The 27,059-nt window shown below is 37.8% G+C and overlaps 1 protein-coding gene across 2 annotated transcripts in view; it reads left to right on the plus strand.

Moving 5' to 3' along the window:
- Positions 1-352: 352 nt before the first annotated feature.
- pappab (pregnancy-associated plasma protein A, pappalysin 1b) overlaps positions 353-27,059 on the plus strand; it is a 66,957-nt gene continuing 40,250 nt past the window's right edge. The window contains exons 1-7 of one of the 2 annotated variants that reach the window (XM_083527642.1): positions 353-1,001; positions 5,681-6,764; positions 14,851-14,996; positions 15,114-15,407; positions 16,267-16,459; positions 16,682-16,803; positions 20,272-20,773. In XM_083527642.1, the coding sequence (XP_083383768.1) occupies positions 626-1,001; positions 5,681-6,764; positions 14,851-14,996; positions 15,114-15,407; positions 16,267-16,459; positions 16,682-16,803; positions 20,272-20,773 (2,717 nt within the window). In that variant the 5' untranslated portion in view covers positions 353-625. The remainder of the gene's footprint in view (positions 1,002-5,680; positions 6,765-14,850; positions 14,997-15,113; positions 15,408-16,266; positions 16,460-16,681; positions 16,804-20,271; positions 20,774-27,059) is intronic. The other variant, XR_014531238.1, reaches the window with a different exon arrangement.

Genomic DNA, 27,059 nt, shown 5'->3' on the forward strand with positions numbered 1-27,059 from the left:
TACAATGCTGTTTTTTTTTTTTTTTACGTTTCACATTCACAAGGCTGTTTTACTACATTATAGCGCCTATCCTTGATTTCCGTCCTGATTTTTTTTTCTTTCTTTTTTTTTCAGTTTAACACGCAGAAGAACTGGGAGCATTTCCTGTCAAATGTATAGGGTGGTGAAAAGCCGCCCTGAAGGGGAAATGATTTTGATACCTCTTCTCCATTGATTGATTATTAGTCATGCCCGCACTTTAATGGGCTCCATTCAATTGGGAAGGTGGAGCACTTGGATGAATTAACATACCCCCCCCCCCTCCAATCTGTGCTGAAGTGTCTTTGAAAGGGGCAAGGAAAAGGGGGGTCGTGGCTTAACATTATAAAGGAAAAAAATAAGACAGCATCGCTTTCTCGCTGTTTGGATCTGCTGTCTTGACAAGCTTTTGTTAGCCCAAAAAATACGGAGCGCCGAACGAGATGAGGACCTAGACGCTTTTATTGGAGAGCAGTTTTTTTTTTTTTTACCTTATCTATTAAAGAGAAAAAATATATATACACACGTACATATATATCCATATAGGCTTTATATACATGTACAGAGATATATAGGCTATATTCTATACAGTACAGGTGAAAAAAAAATGAAACTTTTGTTTTTTTGGACTTGGTTGCCATGCCTCTTGGTGTTCAGCTTGTGTCTGGGCTGCGAGTGCGGCGCTCTGAGAAGGACAGGAAGGTCTAAGAGAGACTTGGTGCGCGCAAGAGAGGCTGGTGGTGGAGTCTCGCCCGGAGCGTGCGGCACGCGGCTGCCGCGGGGCAAGCGCTCTGTATCCGGAACGCGTTCCGCTCGGCCGGGGGAGAGCGCGGGCGCAGCGCTGCGCCGCAACAGCGTCTACTTCAGCGGCAGAGGAGATCAGCTGCGGCTTAAACCCAGCATGGAGGTTCCGCGGGGTAATTTTACCCTGGAGATGTGGATAAAACCTGAGGGTGGTCAACGCTCTCCAAGTGTGATCGCAGGTTTGCTTTGGATTTTTTTTCTTTTCTTCTTCTTTTTTTTTTTTTACTGCTCCATCCACATTCCGATGTAATCCTGATATATCACTGACTGCATTCCGCACATGCAACTTGCCAAGGGGTTGTTTTTTATTTATGAAGATTATAAAAAAAACAATAACAAATCCAATTATATAAGCAATGAACATCATTTATTTAGCAGCTGCATCCGTGAAATACAGCATCATATACATTATGGATTAGTATTTTTTGCAAAAGCATATACACAAATATTTAGGTGCATTTTTTCTTACCTAATTTTTGCATCACGTGAAAAAAAAATAAACATCCAGAACAAAAACAAACAACTCGTGGCATTTGACAGCTTCTTATTTACAAATTCTCCTCTTTTCATTTGACACCGAGCTCTGATTTGTTTGCTTTCTCACCTAAATATCTGCCTATTTCTTTTTTTTTTTTTTTTTTTTTTTTTTACATTTTACGCAAGTTCAAGCCTTCATTCCCCAGTGCGGGGACCCACAAATACCCAGAAACAATACCACCACATTCACTAGGACAACTTTCTCCTCTATTTATTTCAGGAATAAAACCTAATGACATCTCCAGTGAAGACTTCATGGAAAGATCTGAATGGCTGAATAATAGATGTCAATAGGGAACTGCGTATATCCGCTAGTTATTGATTAGTTTTTTTTGTTCATGAACACTCCGGGCTTTGGACGGGACAGCCTGAAGGCTGAGTACCTTTTGAGTATATTTAGAGACGACAGCTGAAGGTGTAGACGCGGTGAAGTGAAGTGGATTGGAGAGAAGTGAAGTGAAGTCTGTCCGGTGCGAAAATTCCGCGAAAATCACAGCTCGTCTTTTTTTTTTTTTTTTTTTTATCTGGATGGAAGACGTCATCGCTTTGATGCGTAATATGGCTCCGCCCCTTATATAATGAGCTGTAGGCTGTCCTCCAGGTCTGATCGACATGACAATATTTGCATCAATATTTATGGAATGACATCAACTCTTCGTTCTGATAACAATCAGTTTAATCATGCAACACATGACAAATGCCTTATATAATCCATACATTTAACTAAATATTTTCTTTCTTTCTTTCTTTCTTTCTTTCTTTCTTTCTTTCTTTCTTTCTTTCTTTCTTTCTTTCTTTCTTTCTTTCTTTCTTTTCTAATTACAAATTTTACCATATAATTTTCATTACATATTAATATGTCTCAGTCTTTTTTATGTGCATGTGATTTTCTTATTGTTTCTGGTTTTCTGATGGCCAGAGTGAAGTTAGTGCATCTTTTGCCTCATTTTTCTCTCATGAGAAGAAAATTTAGATTGGTCTTAATTGCTCCAACAGTTTTTCAATGAAAAATTCTCACGTGTTATTCCTTTAAATCTATTATTACACCAATTCTATTTAGATCAAAAATATATTTAAAAAAAAAGTAAACTCACTAATCCAGATATTAGCATTGTGTGATTTGTGAGACTGCAGTATATTTTGTATTTACATAATGATATAAAATATTTATGCCAGATGGTTTTTTTTGTTTGTTTGTTTGTTTTTAATGCACATGGAATCATTGAAGATGGTCCTAGAATAAAACCTAAAATATAATAAAATTTAACAAGACAAATAGTTTAACTAGCAAGAGATTGTAATTGAATCTTTTTAATCATGAAATAATTTTCTTAATGAAATAATTATTTAATTTGTTTTGAACAATACAATTTAGTGCATCAAGTGATGTGTACGTATATAATGAATCTGAATAGAAAACAATTGATTTTTGATTTGAGCAAAAACAACAAATTTCCATATAAAAAGCTTTTCACACTGTTAAATGTCAAAATATATTATTGTTAAACATAATATGCAGTACATACACTGAAATATACAATTGAAGATTGAGGAGTGAAAGTGAGGATTTTGAGAGGTTAAATTATATTGACTCATCTTATTATAGATATAGCATTAAATTACACATTACACATTCTCAGTTTTTTTCTTCTTGTGTCCTGAAAAAAGAAAAAAAAAACCAGCAATTCACAGTTTGACAGAGGCACATTGTTTGCAAATAACAGTCTTTTGTGAAGGCATGGTTTTACGTGCCACTCTTGATGGCTTAAGCTGTAAAATTAGTGCCTTGTCCATCCTTTCATGAAGTGTTTTTTTTATTATTGCTCTAGATTAAGATGTTACTTCATTCATTACAAAATCATCAAACAGAGCCAGTGAAGGAAATACACTTGAAGTGCACATAGAGAGGAAAGCAGTAGATTATGCCCTTTTGTTAAACCTGCAGCATAAATAGAAGAATAGAATATCTCGCCTATTCACAGAATCACTTTAGAGGTCAATCACATATCATAAAACCTTTGTTTAGGTAGTTTATTGCAGTTTTGCATTCAACGTATACAGAGCAGCATATCACTCTAATATAAATTATTAAGGCATTTCTGGACACTTGTCAGCATTTACAGATAAAACCAAAAACAAAGGAAATGTGTGAGGATTTTTGTTTATAATGAGTATAACAGTTTTTCTACACATACAATTTAATAATATGATTAAATATGATTCTTCAAAAAAATAAATATGCAGACATCTGCCATGTAACTCTAGGTGTGACACTTATTCTTAGTCAGAAATGCTTTTTGTGCCTCTCATTTGGCAATACTAACTGTGTTGTGCTCTGTCCATGGTGCTGAGATGCAGTACGCTTCAAAAACACATCAGTGAACCGAAGATTGATCATATTTTATCTTTGTACTCTGTCATTTAGCTTAAATGACAACTTTAATCTCTGTGACCTTCACACTGCATACCATTGTCATAAAAAAAAAAAAGAAAATGCAATTCTTTCAGCGTTGTTTTTGTCTATCTGCCCCCTCTTGCCCATTTATTTTTTTGCCACCACTGACACCATTACACATGCAAAGTTTCGATCTGGCATCATTTTTACCTGTTTGTTATTTGCTACTTAGTGGTCTCATTCCAGGATTTCGCAGATTGTAATTTCCTCACTTTTATGGCACAATTTATTTTTATAGTAGCTGGCAGTGCTTTTGCGGGCAGCAGAGGACTGTGAGGGAGGCTGCAAGCTCTTGTGTGCCCATTTCTGCCCCAAATTTGGGACTTCTGTCTTAATGTCAATAATCTTTTTGTAATGCTAGTGGTCAGAATAAAAAAAACAAAAAACATTGTTCATTAAAGTGAGCAATGCTTCAAGTAGTTCAAGCTGTTTGAGGAAAACTTGCCCTGTTAACAAAATGCACATTCACTGAAATTGATAGACATCCTGTAATAAAGTCATTGTCTAAAATATTTAAATATTTATATATATTTTTTTTTGAGTTAGTGGTAAAAGCTAGTGTAAGCATGCACACATGCAGCACTAATACTAACTCACAAAAGCCAACATTTTTCCCTGCTACCCCGGTAACATTTTACAGCTTATTTGGCCTACAGGTTTTTTTACCAATTACTTCTAGCAAACATACTTCTCACAGATATGTGAGAAGAGGGAACATTCCTCTCACAGTGAGAAGGAGCAGACTGTGTACACAACACTAGAATGAGGGTCACAAAGAGTCCCATTCCTCTTTTTGATCCTGGTGCATCTCCCTGATTAGTAAATGTGTCACAACAACAGCTCCCTGAATCTGGAAGTGTTGTTTAATGAATCTGCTTTCAGATTATTAGTGAAGTACAATTAAAAGAAGAATCTATTTTCTTTATACACAGAGAACATGCTCCTAAAACTGTTACTACCTTAATGTAGTATATGAAACCTTTTATAAAATATATATATATATATAAAATTAAACCTTTTGCAGAACTGATATTTGCCATTTTATTTACTCCAACCTAATTTCCAATATTAATAAAAATGGAAATCTTCAAGCAGTTGCAGATTTCAACATTTATCATGTAGTTAACCTCCTTTCTACTGACTGTCTCAGTCCTCTTCCAGGATTACCGGCCTTTTATTTACTTTCACTTTTCTCCATAAAATAAACATTCTCACTAGATGTAAGAATACGTTGCCTTCCTGAGACTAACATGCACATTTTCCAAATGAAACAGGAAAAGAGGGTTTCTCTTATCATAATAAGGTCTTTGCTGAAAAAAGGGCCTTTTTTTTTTTTTTAAACCAGCCCAACTGCTGAGGCATATTTCAAGAAAATAGACTGAAAGTTCATGTAACCTTTGGTCTGTTGATACAAGACCACAGTGTTGGAGTTTGATTGCTAGCAGATGCTTTGCTGTAGGCTCGCAGTCTTTTGACTACACTGTTTTCAAAAGTTCAATCATGGGAACTGCACGGTGTTCCTCACTTTGCTGCACTGGCACACATGCAGTTTGACATTGTTCTTCAGAGAACATAGTATGAGTGAAAATAACAGTTCTTATATTGTTTTTACATGTAATTTAATATGGTGATTAATAATTGTTGGCCAAGGAAATTGACAGTTAGCATGTTTATTGCACAAACTGCATGGTTCCGGTGTAAATTCTCAGAAAAACAACTAAATCTAGAACCCTTTGCAGTTTTTAGTTGATTTCTATGGTTCGAAAAACATGTTGAGCATTTGTATCCAAACACTTGTGTTTATGCTATTCAGCCATGTGACCTATGGAGTATTTCTTAATCTTAAACTTTTTCTCTTCCACTTAGGGCTCTATGACAAATGTTTCTACACATCCTGTGATCGAGGCTGGTTACTCGGCATCAAACCAGTGAGCGATCAAGGAAACAGGGACCCTCGCTTCTTCTTCTCACTCAAAACAGACCGAGCACACAAAGTTACCACAATCACCTCCAATGCTCCCTACTCCCACAACCACTGGCACCATCTGGCTGTCACCTACAATGGCCTCCACATGAAGCTTTACCTGAATGGGGCTCAAGTTGCTGTAAGCCGGGAGCAGTCCGGGGAAGTGTTTAGCCCTCTCACCAAAAAATGCAAGGTGTTAATGGTAGGTGGAAATGCTCTTAATCACAACTATAGAGGGACACTGGAGTACCTGAGCCTTTGGAAAGAAGCACTGGGCCAGCACAAGATCATTCAATACATGCAGAGCCCACTACATGATTACCACAATGACCTTTCCCAACTGATCATTTACGAGAATTTTGAAAATCCATCTCGGAAGTGGCTGACAGTGAAAGACGGGAGCTTTCCCCAGATGGCGATTTCTGACCGTACATCAACAGCTAACCTTGGTGTCTCTGTGGAAACTGCATTGGTTCCTCCACCATGTGGACAAATGATCTGTGACAATGTAGAAGTTGTGACAAACTACAATCGATTATGGACCTTCCGCAAGCCTAAGACGGTGCGATACCGCTTGGTGAACGTGTACGATGATGATGGACGCTGGCCAACAGTTACAGAGCACCAGATCAACCTCCAGCACCAACATCTAAACAAAGCTTTCCGCATCTACAACATTACCTGGGAGCACACCGTGCACAATGTCTACAACTCGTCCCTGCGAAACCGCCTGGTCCTGGCTAACTGTGATATCAGCAAAGTGGGTGATGAGGAGTGTGACCCAGAATGCAACCACACACTTACTGGTTTTGATGCAGGCTACTGTAGGAGGCAAACCATCATCTGTGCTGAGCACAAAATCGGGAACAAAGTCTGTGATCTTGAGTGTAACTTGGATCATTTCAACTATGACCAGGGTGACTGCTGTGACCCCAACATTACAGATGTCACCAAAACCTGCTTTAATCCAGCTTCACGCTACAGGTAAGCCTGAGGATTTTACAATTCTGCTAAGTTGTAAAATGTATGTAAAATTATTGTATTTGTGAAAAAACAGCATAAGTACAAACATTTACCCAATTAGGGAAACGCACTTTTATAGAGGTACTTACATTTATTTCATTCATACAACTAAGCAGCTATAGGGGTATGGGCTTTGCTCAGGGGCCCAAGAGCGGCAGCTTGGTGTGGCTGGGATTTGAACTCACTACCTTCTTATGCAAAGTAGGACAAAAGCAGAGAATTAAACATTGGATAATTATACTGTCAGTCTCTGACACATATTTTCGTGTTGACCAGTAGTGAATGTTTCACAGGTCATCTGTTTCCTTTTGTGTCAAAGCCAAGCAGCACTTAAGCAGGACTTCTGTTGATTGATTGGGATGAAAGGAGATGCACTGATCTTTTATTTGGGCTTTTAAATGTGGATTGATTGGGAGTAAGTCGGAATTGACAGAGAACCTGAGTTAGAACTTTGTATATTTTTACTTACAGTAGGGGAAGTTCTTCCCGGAATACCACCAAAAAAACATTTAAAGAAATTATAAAATGTGTAGGGGATAAAATTATAAAATTAAGCTTGGGGGAAGTATTTATGGACAATGTTAGAAGTGGATTATACTTTTTAATACATTAAGATTTTGCTATTATTAGTATTTTTTATATTGTATGACTACATACACACTTGTCTTTGACTGTTGCTAATATTTTTTTATTTCATTGAAGAAATATAACCTCGCTTCAACAAGGTACTGGTTGTAATAAATAATGTGTTTTTGCTCAGTTGTATCATCTTCACTGAATGTAATCACAATCATTGATTTAATAACTGTGTTTGTGTGTGTGCGCGCGCTGTGTGTGTGCATGCGTGTGTGAGGAGGCTCAAGTGTGTGAGTCAACCAAAAAGAAAAGAGCTCTCCAACTTGTTGCTTGTTTTGATTTGATTATGGTATGTCTGGAGTTCTTTGTAGAGAGCTGCATAACAAAATGATTTGATATTCCTTTCTGATTGTTGAAGAATGCGTGAAGTGAAGGTTGCGCAAGAATTAAATAATGGACTTGAATGCTGTTGTGTATCTCTTTACCTAACGCCAGGGTTTTGTCTGTGTAACACGTGGTATGTCAGTGTTCACACACCAGGCTGAAGCTGATTATTCATTTTTTATTACATTACATACTACACACACACACACACACACACACACACACACACACACACACACACACACACACACACACACACACACACATATATATATATATATATACTGTATATACATACATACATACATACATTTATGGTATTTTGGCAGATGCCTTTATCCAGAGCGACATTCAATTAAGCAGAGGAGGGTTGAGGGCCTTGCTCAAGGGCCCAGCAGTGGCAGGATTTTCTGACCTTCCAACACAGCGTCCAACACCTTAACTACTAAGCTACCATCTTACATTCCAAAGCTGTTTTTTTTTTTATATATATATATATTTTACCTCACTGATTAGGAGATGACACACCTAGATTTTAGGATTTTAATCTTATCCTGGAAATCTTTCTGTAGCATTTAAGTCAGTTAGGTCATGTAAGAAAAGAAACTGCTTCCCAGAGTGCTGTGTGTTTGTGTTTGCCGCACACTATTCAGCTGAAGGGCCCTGGGACTCGTGCTTTTCATCATTAACTTTATGTTATTCGACCCCAAGCTTTACAAGTTGTGTCTGAATTGGAGCCACATACCTTGTAAAACCAGGGCCTTTACATGCTTTTGGCTTGATTGAGGATTTGGAGAGAGACAAGCTCACTTTAAAGAGTCTGATGGGCTCATAAAAACACCTGCTGCCAGAATTGAGATGAAATGTAGAGGATCTACTTACACTTTCTACCCTCAAACAAACGCATACATGCACAGACACAGGCGTGCAGGCGTTTTCAGTGTTCACATAGCCTACAGTGTTTAGAAGTGCAGCGAGGATAGCTGATCCCTGGGGACAGCAGGATTTCCTCTTGTTAAATAGCAATAATTAAATAGGCCTTTAGCATGCCTTTGTGAGCAAAGTTGATTAATTTGTCTGAGGAGAAGTTCGAGGAGCTCTTTTCATGCAGAACTAAAGAGGCAGAGCAGCAGAGAGGAACTCTTTCCTGCTGTGGCCACACTATACACACAATAATGAACATTTATCAACCCTTGCATGGATTTACTGTATTTTTAGGCACGTCTTTAGTTAACTTGCTTACAGTATGTTGAAATGAATATTTATAACCATCTGAAATCTTCCCAGTCACACGCTGTCTGATTTAGACCTTATATTTGCCAATAAATCCGTCTGATTTACAGTATGCTCTCGTGTTGCCTGTTCCCTTATCATCTTTACGGTCTTCTGTCAGGTAATAAATGTTGTTTCTTTAGAGCTCACCTGCAAATTTCCCTTTTAATTTGCAAAACCGCCTGCACATGATTGACAGCTTCTCAGATGCATGTGGGACTGATAAAGGCAACAATGCTTGGAAAATGTTTCCTCAGCCAAGTGCCATGTCAACCTACCTCAGGCAGCTGCACACAAACATCCACATACTACATCTGTACATATGGGTGTTTTTTACTGACTTTATTGAATAATACTTGGGTGTCAATGTACACTTTAAATATAAATGCTTCTAAATAGAAGTCTGGGAACATTAAATGCACTTTGACAGCACTTTTTAGCTCGGTAACACTTTTATTTGATTTATTTTTATTTGTCATTTAAACGAGTGTAAAATAAAACAGATCTGTCAGAATTAAGGTTGAAAAGGTTGATCTATACTGCATTGTTTCAGACTTTTAATCATTTACGGCATTTGAGAACGATTTAAATTTATCCTATTCATACAACTGAGCAATTAAGGTTTAAGGGCCTTGCTCAAGGGCCCAGGAGTGGCAAGAGGAATTGAGCTTATGACCTCCTGATAAGAAAGCCAACAACTGAACTAGCACATTATTATTATATACATTAATCAGTAGTATTTAGTATATCTGTGACATTTCTTGGAAATTATTTCTTCTTGTTATATTATATATATATATATATATATATATATATATATATATATATATATATATATATATATATATATATAGAGAGAGAGAGAGAGAGAGAGAGAGAGAGAGAGAGAGAGAGAGAGAGATTTTATTTTTTAATGCAACAATCGAAAAATTTCTATCTAGATATTTCAGTATGAGTTTGGATTACTGGCACAAAACAGTCAAAAGTTCTTCATTTTGCATTATTAATAGTTTTACCCCATGAGCAATCCAAATTGAAGGCACTTCTGATTTCTATATTTGTCTCGATTTTTTTCAGTCAAGATTATGCCAAATTTTGCACTATACTTGGTGACTCAAATCGCACCCCCCCCCCCCCCCCCGCCGCCCCTCTGCGCAGCACGTGATAATCATATGTCACTAATCGCCTACACTTGTTCCCTATTACACCTAATAAACAGCACTTATTTACCGTTGCATATTGGTATTTTCAAGTGTTAGTCTCAGCTTTCTGTTTAGTCTTCATGTAGTTTTGCTTAGCATCCATTTTTTATGTTTGTGGTGTTGGTTTTCATAGTTCTTGGGATTTTCGGATTGTATATAATAAATTACCTGTATCCGCCTTTGCTTTAAATACATGACGCAGCAGAAATGATAGAAAAAGTTTAGGGGAAAAAAACACTATATAATTACTATTCCTTTAAAATCCTTACATCGATTAGAGTTTGTTTTCCAGCCACCCAAAGCACATGCATTTATATAAACATTACAAGCAGCCCAAACAGTGTTTAAATGCTTTATGCACACTCTGAATTTTCATAGCTTGATATTCACATCTGATTTGTGTTGAGTTCTACTGCAAGTGAGCCAAAGACTTAAATTACTTTAATTATTAGATTTGCATTGACCTGCAGAAGTAGAGCATTAGTTAAATAAAAAGCTCTTGCACTTGTTCTGTGATTCTTCTTCCTGCTAAACTCTCTGACCCGTTGTGCTCCGCTCTGTACAGCCAGCTACATATTTTCATAGGAAATAATAAAATTCCTGAAATTATTAGGAGGAATCATTATATCATCTTCTCCCCACAGACATATCCCTCATGCAGGCTATTCGATTTTCCCAGGCTGCTCTCTAATGGCCTTTTTAAAAAAGACCCCCTGTGAAACTTTGTCTTACTTGGCTATCTGTAAAAAAACATTTTGGCCCCGGTGGTTGTTTAAATTGGCCTGAAAAATATCTAAGCTTGAAAAATATAATTTCTCTCTCTGTTATCATCTCGGGTTCAGGTAATGGCAATAGCTGCAAACAAGACGCTGCCAATTCGCTCGCGCGAGAGAGAATAAGCAGAGTCGAATTCTCTACAATTGTTCAGGCTGAAGTTACACAACAATGTGATCATTTGGACAAATTCGGGAAAGGGGTATTAACATCATCTTAGATTGAACAGAGCCCAGTAAATGTTCCAAAGTTTTGTAGTGGTTAAAGCATGATTGTGTCTGGCGCTGGAACATGGCGAGATTGAAACCTGTTATCCTTGAAAGTATGGACAAAAAGGAATTTATTTGTCAAAAGTTGTATTCCAATATCCCTTCTGTTTTTACTTGTTTAGTGCCAAACTAAGTACAGATCTCCCTTTGGGCTCACATTGATTATTCTCATCCATTCTTCTTTTTCTTTTGCAAAAATGTGTACACAGCTAAAAAGAAAATAATAATAAAAATCTTAATGTAACACAGTGTTTTATATGAGTGCAATATGGGATCAAATTGATACTGTAAGTGTTTTACACTAAACCTGTTAATTCAAAACTGGGGATTCAACTGCTTTTCATATGCTACCAGAAGTTCCCTCGATTTTGTCCAGCTTGTAAATGCATGTGTTGGCTTGTAACACTGTCACCACAACTGAGCAGCAATTTTCTCCCCTACACTGGGCACACACAGAAGCTGGCATGTGTCTTCACGAACACCATGTGAACTAGGCATCAAATTACATTTGTTTAGTAAACCGTTTTTAATTAAACCGCTGTTTTGCATGATTTAGGGTTGTATTTGAAGAGCATCCAGATGAACAAAATAAACATTATGCACATTTTTCACCAAATTTCGCATTGTTTGAAATATCACAGGCGCTCTTGATGGAGAATGATCTCTTCTTATGACAAAGGTCTGGAGTTTAGTAGAGTAAAAACAAAATCAAGGTATTACTTCATAAAAAAAGTATGCTGCCTTTAAAGGATATTTAATCAAAGAAACTAGAAACACTAATTATCATATTACTTCATTTTACCCTGGATTTTTTTTTCTTGTGCTTATGAACCAGTGCTTGGTTGGTCTTTGTATTGAACTGGACAACAGATGTTCTTAAAAAGAGAAATGAGGTACTGGCTGTTTTTTTTGAATGGCAGTTTGGGAGGTAGTGGGGTGGCGGTTCTACCATGAGAGGGATAGTTGGAAGTGGGGGGTTGAGCATAGCTTTTCTTTATTTTGCTCAGGGGATTTTTTCAAAAGGGGAAATGTTTTGAGAAGATTTCAATGTGGGCCTCCCATTAGGAACTCACAGGAGGTGAGATAAGAGCTGATACAAAAACCTATATATCTTTGCAGATATGGATGAATTAAATCATGAGATCACATGATGCTAAACCTATTGAACAAATACTTCAGCAAAGCAAAATTTATCATCATTAGGCCACAGCGATGAATAGGTAAAACAGTGGAAAAATAATGTGATAAAAACTGTAACATGTATTTGCATTGTATATACAGTATATGTAGATACTGAGTATATATATATATATATATATATATATATATATATATATATATATATATATATATATATATATATATATATATATGAATGAACAAACGAACGAACAGATGAATGAATGAAGCTAGGCAGTTAAAAAGGTCAGAGGGCAGGAGAGCTTAAAAGGGTGTAATTGGTGGAAACTGTGGAAGTGGTTGTGCTTACAGTCATTGCATACTTTACAAGGCCACTTGTAGGATGTCTAGATAAAGGAATGAAAAAACAAATGACATGTCTAATCATGTACTAAATTAAATGATAAACATCTTAAAGGGGCTGTGGTCACATCCATCCAGAAGACACAATGCATTCCTAACCAGACAAGGCCAGTGACCTCTGACATCAGAGCTGGCCTTAGAACACTGCTCAAGTTATATTCCAAACACAAACTCCCAGTGTGGTCTCTTAAGTCTCGCAGGGGCCAATAAATTACAGAACACTTACTGATGCCCAGACTGTGTGTATATACACACACACACACACACACACACATGGTCCTATTCCTCAATCAGCCAATCTGCTGAATGTGATTAATTATATTGCTATAATTATGATTATTTCAGTTTAAAACACATGCACACTTCAATCATTACAAGACCCATACATGTCAGCTGTTGGCAACCGTGCTGGAAATGACGTTGGTTCAAATCATGAGCAGAGGTTTATTTAGAAACACTACAAAAGGCATGCAGGCCAAAACGAGACGCAAAAGAGTAATTCAAAGGTCAGGTCAAAAACTTGCGGTAAAATGGTAACCAAACTGACTCAAATATAAAAGAAATATAAAAGAAATAAATAAAAGCTAAACAGTATATATATATATATATATTATAATGGGGAGTAATCAATTAGAAATATATTATTCCTGCAGGATGCAGCAAAAAGCATTGAGAGGCAGCAGCCACATAAAAAAAACCCTGTGTTGGTTAGATGAATAATGTGATGTCCCTGAGTTTAAGGAAGTGAAAGAATTTTTTAGGGGCATAAATGTAGGGTTTAGGGGGAAAGTTTTGGTAAAAAAAAAAAAAAACCTTTAGGCCACTTCTATTTCTGTTTTACAGAATACAGACATGAATACAGATGTTTAAAACATGAAACATATAAAGACACCAACAGTGTTATATTATGCACTATATGGTCAGAAGTATGCATTTAGCCTCCCCTTGCTGATATAACATTACTCACCCTTCTAGAAAGGCTTTGGGTTAGGGTTTGGAAAATACCCCATAGATTTGGACATGTATTGAATGTATTGTACTTATTGAAGTATTAATTTAGTTAAATGAATGAATGAATGAATGAATGAATGAAGCTAATGGAAGAGGTCACATGATAAGAGCTTAAGAGGGTGTAGTTGGGGAAATATTCAATAAACACCAATCCCTAACACAAATGGGGAGGGTTGTGTTAGGAAGGGCATCCAGCATAAAAAACATGTGCCAAATCAAATATGCGGATCAGAAATCAGAAGTTCATACAAGATCGGTCAAGGCCTGAGTTACCAACGACCGGCACAGGTATCGTTAAATAATTAAATTAAATAAATTGAAATGTAAATAAAAATTGGCTGGTTTCAACTATGTATATCACTTTATTATTATTATTATTATTATTATTATTATTATTATTATTATTATTATTATTATTATTATTACCACTAGAGTAAAATTAAGCTTATGGAATGACACACGGTAACAGAAATGAAAGTCTGCAACCTAGGCAGGGGATTAACCTGGACCAGATCCAGAGAGCCAGAAAGAGCTGTGAACTGTTTACTTAGGAACTGTAGAATACAAAAATGGACAGTGGTGTGTGTGCCAAACATCCCTGGAGTTGTTTGGAGAAAGTTCTTATAAGTCTGCTCACAGAATGTCTGCACTGTAATCCTGATGAGTATTGCTATGCTTTGTGAAGTTACCGTGACATCGCTCTGGTGTCTCTGAATTGATTTTACATGATGATATTTTACTTGTATATAATGCAAAGTGATTTGTTATCTATTAATAACGTTAAAACGTCTGAATAAACATTAACACCAAAGGCTTTAAACCTATTTTCAAAGGAGCCTCATATTTAACATTTAGAGATCTACTTCTGCAACAATTGCGTGGTGTCCCTGGTCCCTGAGTTTCACAAAATCTTTGCACCATAAGGTTTATTGTTTAATTATAGTGATCATGCCCTGATCATGCCCTGTTTGATATGTCTCATCGTAATGCTTCCATATGGTTTTGTCTCTATCTCAGGGCCTACATGGATGTGAAAGAGTTGAAAGAGATTTTGCGCCTGGATGGCTCCACACACCTTAACATCTTTTTTGCCATCGCCACAGATGAAGACTTAGCAGGCGAAGCAACATGGCCTTGGGATAAAGATGCCTTAACACATTCAGGTAATAAGTAGTAACAGTTTTTCCTACTACTTCCTACTACAGTTTGCGATGCGGATATAATTAAAATAATCTATCAATGCGAGGCTTGCGTTATCCTTATTTCTGTCTTTTCTTGAGGTGGGATTGTGCTGAATCCCTTGTTCTATGGCACGTTTGGACATACACACACTATGATCCATGAGATCGGCCACAGCCTTGGACTGTACCATGTCTTCAGGGGGATTTCGGAAATCGAGTCATGCAACGATGCCTGTCTGGAGACAGAACCCTCATTGGAGACTGGGGACCTGTGTGCGGATACAAACCCCACACCAAAGTACAAGTACTGCAGAGACCCAGATCATGGAAATGACACATGTGGCCAGCGGCTCTTCAAGCACACTCCGTTTAGAAATTATATGAGTTATGCTGGTGAGAATGAAACATAAAAGCTCTTAACAGGCTGCAAATATTTACATACAAATATACCTAGGTTATGACCCCCCTACCTGTGCTGGCTGCTCATGTAGTGAGGAAAATACATTATTTTCATTATCTATAAGACATCCTGGAGGCTCGGATATTTTCAAATATGTCTGAAAGGATAAAAGTCCCAAAAGCTATAATGAATCAGTTCCCATGCTCTGTAGATCCCTAAATTCAGTTAATAATCCATCTTCTACAGTAATATAGTAATAGAATTAAAAATTTGATTGATACAACAGTATAATAATGTTATTAGTAATTTCTTTAAACATAATTATTTGAAAAATACACATAGAAAAATATTATACTTCAGGTTCTCTTTACAAAACACACAATCCCCATTGCCCACATCTCCCCATTTAGTATGTGTTCCACATTTTTTCTTTTTCTTCTTTCCTTAAACAATAATGACAAATTCATGTGATAGACAGCTCTCATTTTTATACATCTGTGATCTTTCACGTGAAGGACATGGAGCTAATCTAGCTACAGAATTACTTACTTCATTTACAAACACAAATGTGCAAATATCACAGTTAGATGGATATGATAAACAGTTCCTATATGTAAATGTGTAAATATATCCTTCAAATGAAATGAATTCAAGTCACGTTCCAATAAGAGAATCATCTCATATCCTACAGCAATTTTGCAGGAAAATTTGCCAAAAATAAAGAAACTACAGAGAGCAGCTGCTCTCCTAAAGGTGGCCAGCTTTCATCTTGGTAGCTGCTCAGAATGCTAGTGTAAATTGAGATGCCTTGACCATTTCAGTTTCTAATTTACCTTTTCTTGTCCTCTGAAGATGACGTCTGCACAAATTCCTTTACAATGAACCAGGTGGCTCGGATGCACTGCTATTTAGATCTGATCTACCAATCATGGAGGACTGAGACGAAGCCAACTCCAGTTCCTCTAGCCCCTCGACTGATGGAGCAAGGGCAAGACTCTCTCACGCTGGAGTGGTTCCCTGTACTCACTGGTCATTACTTTGACAGGTGAAAATGAAAGCAACAAAAGCATTGTCTCGGTTTTGTTTTGTAGCAAATATTACCACAGAGTGTTCTTTAAAATGCATGTATCTGTTGTCCACATGTGTGTAAGTTTCCTTATATGTATTACTGACCAGAGTAGAATAAAATAGGGGTTTTAGTATTGGATTTCTCATAATTTTTTTGCCGTGTCTAAGTTGCTACCCTGGCTGTTTGTTGGTTTCCTAGAGAAGTGGGATCCTTATGTGACAAATGCACTGAAGGAAGAGTGTTTCTTCAGTATGCCTCAAACTCATCTTCCCCAAAACCCTGCGTTCCATCTGGACACTGGAGCCCACGTGAGGCAGAGGGTAAGATGCAGCCACGTCTGATAGCAAAATTGTTTTTCACAAAGGTTTCATAACATTTTAACAATCTTTTGACACACATTTCTAATACGTTTAACTAATAAATTATACAATGTAACAGACATAAATCTGGAATATTCTAAATGCTGCCCCCCCTAAACACACAAAAACAAAGATAACAAACATTTGACATACAATCTGTTAGCTTTGAAATTTAAATTGATGAGTGGCAAAAATAATTAGGTATAGGTTTCAGAGTCTTAGCTATCAACTTATATTTTTTCATGTACTATATATTAGTAGTATATAAGAATACTATAGAACCTATAGTACATTCATTCATTCATCCATTTTCTTCCGCTTATCCGTAATTCGGGTCGCGGGGGCAGCAGTCTAAGCAGACCCCCGCCTTCGACTGCTGCCCAATCCTCACAGCACCGTCCCTTACGGTCCCTCCTGCAGTTAGTGAGCCTACAGGAAGGCGGCCCCACATCACTCCGACGTCACGGACCTTGATATTTCCCTCATAAGGGACCCCTGGAGCATAGAGGGTTAAGGGCCTTGCTCAAGGGCCCAAGAATGGCAGCTTGGCGATACCGGGGCTTGAACCCCAGACCTTCCGATCGGCAACCCAGCGCTTTAACCGCTGGAGCCACCACTCCCCCACACCTATAGTACAGTATAGCTATATACAGTATAAGTATAACTATAATCTCGAATGCATGCTAGAGTTTCACAAGCCTTTTTATGACAGATAACCACCAATATCCACCAACTCTACTTCAACCAATGAAGGTCATAACAAGGTAATAATCCATCAAGATGAGTTCAAATGCTAGTACTAGGACATTAATAAAAGCTAACCCTAGTTAGATTGCTAATCCTAATATTGTAGGCTATATAATTTTTGACTGAAGCATTTGTGAATTATTATTATTATTAATATTCTGTCCTATTGACACTTTCATTGAATATTTCATTGTTGTCATGCTTTATTAAATGTAATACAATATTGCACCTTGCACAGTTAGAATAGATAAGCTGATGCAAGTGAAACAAACTGACTAAAAATGTATGGAAAGATTTAGTCACATGGGTTTAGTCACAAAATTGTATTTTCTCATGGGTTTATTTTAAGAGTTGAAAAAAAAAATATGGACATAAATATATGAAAGAATTAGTCCACAGAGCATTCTGATATGATTGAAAAACGCTCTTTGTCACTGTGAGTGACTCATGTTTTCCTTGACTATATTAATTATTTTGAGCTTGAAATACAACCTTTGACCTGACCTTGCACAAAAACATGCTTTGTGCCAAAAATATTGTCCTTAATTCACTTTTCCGTGCGGGAAGTTCTCCAGTCTGGTTTGTAATTTACCACTTTATTTAACAGAATGTAATGATCGTTCTGCGCGTTCACGTTAGAAACGGAGATGACACTTGCCTGCATTATAATGTTTCCATAAAAAGTAAAAAAAAAAAAAAAAAAGGGTAAAACTGGGAAATGGAGTTGACATTGAAAACAAACCAAATTGTCTACATTCCACGGGAATGCCTGTTTTTCTGTTTAATTACTTAATTACCCCCTTTTGGGTTGCTTTAAAAAATAAATAAATAAAAATAGGTGAGCCAGGTTCGTGGTAAGGAAAGGCCATGAGTGCAAGCTTGCTGCCCTCAAAGCTAAGTTGGTACTACAGTGCCTATACTCAGTCAGCTGGGAAAGGCATGCCCAGGCTTGCCACAACATTTAAACTTCTCTCAGTGCTTGGAACACTTCCCTGGTGTACTCCATAGCCTGGGTGATCTTTCCACTGTTTACAACTGAATACAAACCTTCCTTTGACAACCTGCAGCTGCCTTACAACCATTTTGCAAAAAATCTTAGAAAATCAACTGCCCAGAGCACTTACACTCTCTCTAATGCATGTTCTCTGTCATCTACTGTATAAGCTAAACAAGCGACTTAGACAGTTTTTACTATCCCACCATACACCTCTCAGGCAGCACAGGCTGTGTCCTCACTTGCCTCCTGAGTCAAAATGATGGAACAAGCAGTATTAGTACCATTATCGAGTTGCAGAATTTCAAGAAAACAAGAACGAGGGCACAGAAATGTGCAGGCTTAAAATACAGTTGCCAAAGGCAAGATTTGGAGATTTTTGCTATGCAAATTGCCCTGTGGTCAGTGGGGTTCATGAGAAGGACCCTGCTGCAGATTAGGTGATTGTGAGAAACACAAAACTTAGGAATGTGAAGAATCCATGGTGTCTCTTACTCTTAACTCACTCAACAATATGTGGGCCTACTGCCCTGCCTAAAAAAACACTTTGTCTGACACAATTTCAGCTCACAACAACAACCCAGTTACCCAGTTACATCTAATGACAAAGCTGCCAAGGGTTACTCTACGCTCTAATCAGTTACCATTAAGGCTAAAAACTTAACAGAGTAATTGGACATGCATTCTTTTTTACCTGGTTGGCTCCTAAAAAATTAAAACAGATATATTTGAAGCCTAAATATGCTCTTGTGTATTTTTCCCAGTAAAATCCACTATGCAGTCAAAATATCAGAAAAAAACGTTATTCAATTCAATTACAGCTGTTTACATATAGCAACCATATACTGCGCCAAACATCGGCAAACGTACAACTAATTTCCTAGAATGTCCTTCCATCTACAAAGAGTTATACCATGGCTTTTACCCCATCCTCTAATAATGAAGTGATTGTGAGCATTAGATCTTTCACTGTTATATGTTCCATTGATCTTCTTTTCCTCTCATTCCTCTGTGGGGCCTCTCTGGTAAACTTTCCCTCTCTTTGCACCCTTCCCCTTTAGCCGCCTCATAATGGCCTCTTGACAGCTCCTGAAAGAATAACTGGGCTAAGGGCCAAAATTGCCCAAAAGACCTCCTGCTGTCTCACTAAAGGACATCATTTGTTTCCTCTCAGTTAGTTTGTTTTTCAGATTTCCTTCCTTGAAGCTTTCTTCACCACACACTATTCCAATCTGGGGTTATGGTGAACAGGAAAATGTTGAAAGATGCACTTGGATCACAAAGGAAATTCTGCCTAGTATTAAGAATTTTTGTTAGCATATAGTAAACACAGTTTTACTAAATGGGGGTAAGGACTTAATACAGAATCTTACATGCAGCTAATCAGAGCGATCACGTGCTGATCCATAGTGACGAACTTAACGCCATAAACTTCCTCATTCACAGACAGTTTCAGTGTCAGCGGCATGTATATACTATATTGTTTTGTATATATATATATATATATATATATATATATATATATATATATATATATATATATATATATATATATATATATATATATACAAAACAATATAGTATTGATTGTCTGGTTATCAGGTAAAGAAAGTGGACCAGTTTAAAGATTTTGAAGATAAAGCTTTCAGTAACTTTGACACTACATGTCATCTGACCATGTTCTACAGGTCCACCGGACGTGGAGCAGGTGTGTGAACCCAGTGTGCGTACCTGGAGTCCCCATGCTGGACTGGACTCCAGAAGTGTGGGTTCAGCTTCGTGCCCTCCTCAAGGCTGCATGCTCCAACTGAACTTCACCTATCCACTCGTGCCAGATTCTCTCACTGTCTGGGTCACTTTCTTCTCAGCAGACGAGAGTGACCTGGCTGCCATCCACAACATCCTGCTACTGACAATGAGCGGCAGCAATGTGTCCTTGGGTCCACAGAGCATCTTTTGCGACATGCCGCTGACACTGAAGCTGTCTGTGAATGAGCAAGTATATGGTGTTCAGTTCTTCACTATGGATCAGCACCTGGAGATCGATGCCACAATGATGGCCTCCAAACCAGGACATGCACTCTGTCAGGCATGCCAACCCCTGCGTTATAGGCTGACTCGGAACCCACCTTTCAGTCACACGCCTCAAGGAGTGGTGCTCATTGAGCCTTCAAGAAGATTTATAGACAGGTATGGATAAAGGATTTGGCAATTTAGTGATTTACACTTTGATATAAGGATACAAATGATTTATTTGTAGCCCATCAGCCTTGGTGGTGTTCATGCTATTCATTGCCACATATTCTCACTACACGTGGTATGTTGTCCTAGGTCCTCTCTGTATGTGTGGGGTCTCCCAACTTGCCCTTTTGCACCTAGGATTGGGAGGGGGTTTAAGCCAGCTTAAAGAATTTCACAGCTACTCAAGTGTAACAACTATAGTCTATACTGAATGAGGAGGCAAGTTCAAAGCTTTTTTTCTTCCGCAACTCCCCTTTTTTTGCACTATAAAAAAATTACAGCCCATTAGAGCACCCATTCTTTTTTTCTGGCAGATGTGTCTCATATTAACAATACAGAAATGAAGAGTTTAGTCATTCAGGAGGCAGGCATTGTCTCCGTTGTCTTTTTGTGTGTGGTTGTGGGTCGAGTGTGTGTTTTTTTTTTTTCTTTTGACACAGTGAATAATGGGCCTTTCCCGGGGCCCTGGGCTACACCTCTGTTGGCGAGCTGCCAAAGCTGTACATTAACTTCACTAAAAATCTCCTTTGTTTCTGTAAACAGTAGTTGATGTGAACCTGGTGAACCTCTCTGTCCTCATGCATGCCACACTATGGAAGGTCACTTCCAGTTTTAGGGAAGTTTTTTTTTTTTTTTTTTTACTTTAAGTGTAGAACCCTCGCATATTAGCTTAAATGAATTAAACAATTGACATATCCCTGTGTGATGCGGGATCAAATCTTTTTGTTCAATGACCTTTCTAAATAGTTAGAAGTAAGTTTTATTTCCAGATGCTCTAGAGCACAGCTACACTAATTTGTGTTGCATTTCACAACGTGATGAGAACGTGTGCTACAGGTTCTTATAGTAGTGCAAAAAATGATCAAGCATGTTTAATCCCCCCTGGAGCTACTTTATCCAAAACAGTGTTCATTAAGATTGGAGGATAACGTTAGTGTTTTGATGAAGACGCCTGTACAAACCCATTAAGCAAACGGTTAAAGGAGTGGGTACCTGTTTTCAGAACCTTTGAGATCAGCTTTTCTCGTGTTTGCTCTGATTTCGACCTGCAGATGCTGGGAGACAAAAACTGACTCTAGAAATGTCATCTTTAATACTGAGTCAGGCTCCTGTTTGGGAAAAAAAAGTTTTCCAGGGAAATGACGCAGACGTTAATCCTAAGACGATGTGATCTCAGTCAGATCCAACTTAGGTAATACCCAGTTTCTTTCTGTTTCTTTTCATTGGCTGGGGTATTTCATTGCTCCAGAACGGGCATGTGGGCTTAGACTACGCCACTGATCTCTGTACGAACACCAGTCTTTACCAGTGAATGGTGAGGTCATTGAAACCACACAGAGCTTACAAGTGATGGATACACAGCATCTAACCCTCCATAATAAGACCCATAATTTGCTATTGTGCAAATTGCTAATTTGCTATCATAGCAATATGGTGCTAACTCCACCCCCAAGGTCCCTGGTTTGATCCTCAGTTTCAGGTGAATGTCTGTGCCGAGTGTTGCATGTTCTTATCTGGGTTTCTTTAAGGTTCTCAATTTTCCTCTACTGTCTATAAACATGCAGGTGGGTGAATTGGTTACTCTAAATTGCCCACAGGTGTGATTCACTGTGTGAATGTGTGTGGGCATGGTGCCTTGTGATATACTGGCTTTCCATCTGAGGTAAATTATCTTGCTTTGCACCAAAAGTGTCCAGGGTTTTCTCAGGACTGCAGCTTTGATTATCAGCAGTTACTTTAGATGAATGACTGACATTTGGTTATTACTTAAAATACCATCACATTTATATATGCTGTTAGATATTAGTGTCCCTTTCTTGGTATGTCAATAATAAGTATATAGAACTTTAATAGTGTCCAGTTTTATTAGTCCTCATTTTATGTGGTTCTTTTAGGTCTGAATAAATGGTATTAGAACAAGCTGACATCCTATTTCACTGTTGTTAAAAACTATCTTCTGACCAGCCATTTTCGTTGCTGCTTTTGTCAAGTCATGCTCAAATTCTGTCTCACTCTCCCACTCTTTCTCTTGTAATCCGTCCAAGTCAGTGACTTGCTCCATGTCTCCTCTTTGCCCTCTTTCATCATTAAGCAACCATTCAACTACAGATAATTTTTATATCACATAAAGCATTCTTATTAGAGTGGGCAAGAATTACACAGACAATTTTTCCACCAGGTGCAGGTCTGTGATAGAATCAGTAAATGTGTAGAGTGAAGGAAGCCTTAATCTAAGCTGCAATTGGCTAAACACCTTCTTGAGTGCTCTAATGTTCTGGTAGTGGTGGGACAATACATCAGTACAGATATTGTAAAATGAGAGATTAGGATACACTATATAATGTACAGTATATATCTCACTGTTACAGGGACATTTGAATAGAATAAGCATTTTAGCATGTCAGCTTTAAAGATCCAGTGCTAATTATTACTAATGTAGTGGAAATAATAATGGACAGTCCGAGTCCATCTCGAAGTCGATTTTCATTCAGTAAACCTTTTAAACCCTTATATCTACTTTATCTCATAAAGCTTAAAGGCTTGTGAGTCTTTGAGCAGATGCTAGCAGCTGTCCTTTATTCTCCAGCACATGTCACACATGGTAGTGAAGAGAGTAGGATTGGTTGACTCTCTAGCAGTGTGTAATGCCTGACTGAGCTGCTCTTGCATAAGCTTGTGTTCCCAACACCCGAACATCGATAAATATTATGCACATCCTTTTTTTAAATTTTTTTATCCATAACTGCTGATTTCATAACCATTTCCGAACTACTTACTTCTTCAAGTTTTCTACAGTCTTGATACATATTATAGTATTCTGAAAATACATTAATATTTTCCTGTGTCATAAGCAAATATTTCTTTCAATAGGAAATAAGAAAGGAGTAAAGAACATATTCCATCAAGAAGAAATATAATATTATGTTCATTTAAATTATTAAAGTAATTATGTTCTATTCAGTTAAACTCTTCCAGTGACATTAGCTACTAATTCATAAATTCTGCTTTATTATACTCGAATAGTAGCAGAAACTCCAAATGTTTGTGAAAGAAACCACTAGGAAAACATAATAGATAAACAAAGTGCTACTTTAAGTGCTTTGTGATGAGGTTGATTACTGAAAACAGTCAGAGGAACATAATTCCACCACCGCTTGAATTTAGGATGTAGGGATGGTAAGATTCTACGATTTGCATCAATGCATTGGCATAAAAGTTAACGATGTGATGCATTGATTTAAGTTTGTATTGAATACAAATTAGCATTTGTACCATGATGCATAATTTTTTATTTGCATTGGTAAAAAACTATTAATTAACATATAATTATTAGTTTATGCACTATATTTTTATTATTTATAAAGTAAACAATCATTTGTGACCAATATTTGATGTGTAGATTGATTTCTCTTTGCTAAACTGTTTCTCAAGCGTGTTCTCTCAGCACCGCTGCTGCTACGTGAATATGATGTAACACTATGGAGATCGAGGCGTGTCCTGAGAGACACAAAGAATATAGATTAACATGGAAGAGGTAGAGCTGCATCTTTCTGTGGACAGAACAGGAAAAGAACATTTGGTTCAGTTTCAGAAAGGGCAGTGCATTAGAAGTAAGAAGGCACTTTAGTAAATTTATGATTTTCTGTCTGTTTGAACCAAATAAATAAAAGCAAAGCATATATGTGTGTACTATATTCATTTGTTTTGCATCGTTTTTTATTGCACCGTATTGCATTGAATCGCATTGTGTTGAATAAAATGGAAATCGGAGCGCACTGCATCGTAACAGGGGTGAATTTTATCACCACACATTGGTAGCTGCATCATATGCCTCTTTATTGTATTGTATTATTTGCTATGTCTCGAGATCTGAGTCACATCAGCACAGTTACGGAGATGCACAGCCTTATTAGGTTGGCGATGTTCCTTTTTTGGTTTTGTAGGCATGCATCAATGAGTTCAATCTGATGCAACCACAACAGAAAGCCAGTGGAATGAGTGTAACATTTAGGGTGATATGGGAAAACTTGTGGGAGGTTGGAAACCAGTCAAGCAGCTTCATTCTGGATTGGTTTCAGGAGTTAAATGATGAGCACTGTCAGACTCTCAAGCTAGCTGCAATAGTCTTCAAATGACGAGACCAAAAACCTGAATAGCATATGTGTGAAGCTGCTTGACTGGTTTCCAACCTCCCACAAGTTTTGTGCCTGGTGTTTTTTTTAACTTGTAACCAATAAACCTGCATGACCAAATTTTGTGATGTGAGGCAACTTACAACTGGAGTTATCCAGGGACATTAACATGGAGGTGCATTTCCAGGGATGTACTGTAGCTCAGTCTTTCAGAGATTTAGTTCCATCTGATCTGCCAGGTCCCCTGGTGGTCTAGTGGTTAGGATGCGGCGCTCTCACCCCTGTGGCCCGGGTTCGATCCCCGGTCAGGGAACCAACCCCAGCCACTCTTAGTGCCGGTCCCAAGCCCGGATAAATGAGGAGGGTTGCGATAGGAAGGGCATCCAACATAAAAACATGTGCCAAATCAAACATGATCCGCTGTGGCGACCCCTGATGGGAGAAGCCGAAGGAAAGTTAGTTCCATCCATAGTTCCATCCTAATGATGAGATGTATGTCAGATATTTTGAGATCAGTGTCTCACAAATAAAAAACATGGATGAGTTGTGGGTCATCAGCCTAGAAGTGGTCTGAATAACCATTTAAGAATATGATCTCATTGAAAGAGCGGATACAGTCTTGAAGAAGAACATTAGACGACCCAGAACGACACCTTGTGGGAAACCAATGTAAGTCTGCATTGAGAGATGTGGATCTCTTCCATATTACCTATTATAACCATAGCTCAAGATAAAGAAATTGTTGTCACACTGCTTCATGAATTCCAGAATAGTTTCTTAATAGCTGGTGAAGATTGTTGAAAGGTTGAGAAGGTTGAGCATGCATGACAATTTGTTGGGGCGCATGAAACTCCTCAATAAAGGCCACAAAAGGCAAGTTCAGTGGAGTGTGATTTTTGGAAGCCAAAAAGGGTAATATACTGGAGGTTATTTTGGGTAAGAAAGAGAAACAGTTAGTCTACACAGCAAAATTAAAAAAAGTAATGAGACAACAGATCGGTAGTTGCTGAAATCTGACGTATCTAGAATGGGTTGGCTATATACGTAGTAGCGGCAACCTGAAAATGCAAACACAGCATGTGTAACTGAAAAGCACTGTGCAAATGTGGCACCACAGAGAGACTTGTTTTTATTTGCCTGATATATTTCTTTGGGCATGAGATCAGATAATGCTCATGGATGTCCCAAACAGACTGTCATGATTATAATCAGACATGGAGCACATGTGAACATAAATATTGCTATGGCAATACAGTGATAAGAACAGAAGTGCTTTTTTGACACATTGTAGTGTGAAGTACAAAGATTTCTTCAAAAGAAACAAAACGTAAACAGTGTAGGCGTCTGTTTACAAAAATTCAGTCGCCGACATCATAAGGATGAAGCTCTTATCGGGATTCTGCTCTCACTCACTTATTTTCCTGTCTTCTTTTCTCTCTGTTTGTGTCTCTTCTATTTATCTTTCTCTCTCTCTTTGCTTCTGCAGACTACACTTTGCTTTAAGTGGTGCAATAGATGCCAATACACCTGTACCGAACTCCTCTGCACCACTCAGAGAGATAGAGAAAATGCCAGCAGGGATTCTTATCAATGTCTAACTAAACAGCTTTTCTATTCATTTTAACTAGGTGTGGATTAGGCTTTATTAATCATGAGAGATTTCACTGCTTGGCATCGCTCTCATCTGTTTTCAGACCTTGAAGGAGACCAGACAGAGGCTGCTGGCAGGCTGACGAGATACAGATGTGCATGAGCAGACATAGATTTGTCAAACTGATGCCCTAGATTCTATATCTTTCTCCAAAAACAGTGTCATAGGGTCTTATCGTTTGATTTGCCATCATACTCAGTTTGTCTTATTTTGTGATTAATATAGCACTGAGGGTGGTGGAACCAAGTGTATACTATGGATGTCAACACCTTAATACAGATTGGATTGTTGCAGTTGCACACGATCTGATCCCTTCCACATTATGAAATTACAATATTGATTTCATAGTCATTCCCAAAGTATTTGGCTGAAACAGCCACAATGTTGTAATGAGTAATAAATTGTACTGTACAAATAATATTTAACTCTTAAAAAAAAAAAAAGATAGGCT

Source organism: Silurus aristotelis, assembly GCF_946808225.1.
Source record: "Silurus aristotelis genome assembly, chromosome: 23".
Classification (NCBI taxonomy): Eukaryota; Metazoa; Chordata; class Actinopteri; order Siluriformes; family Siluridae; genus Silurus; species Silurus aristotelis.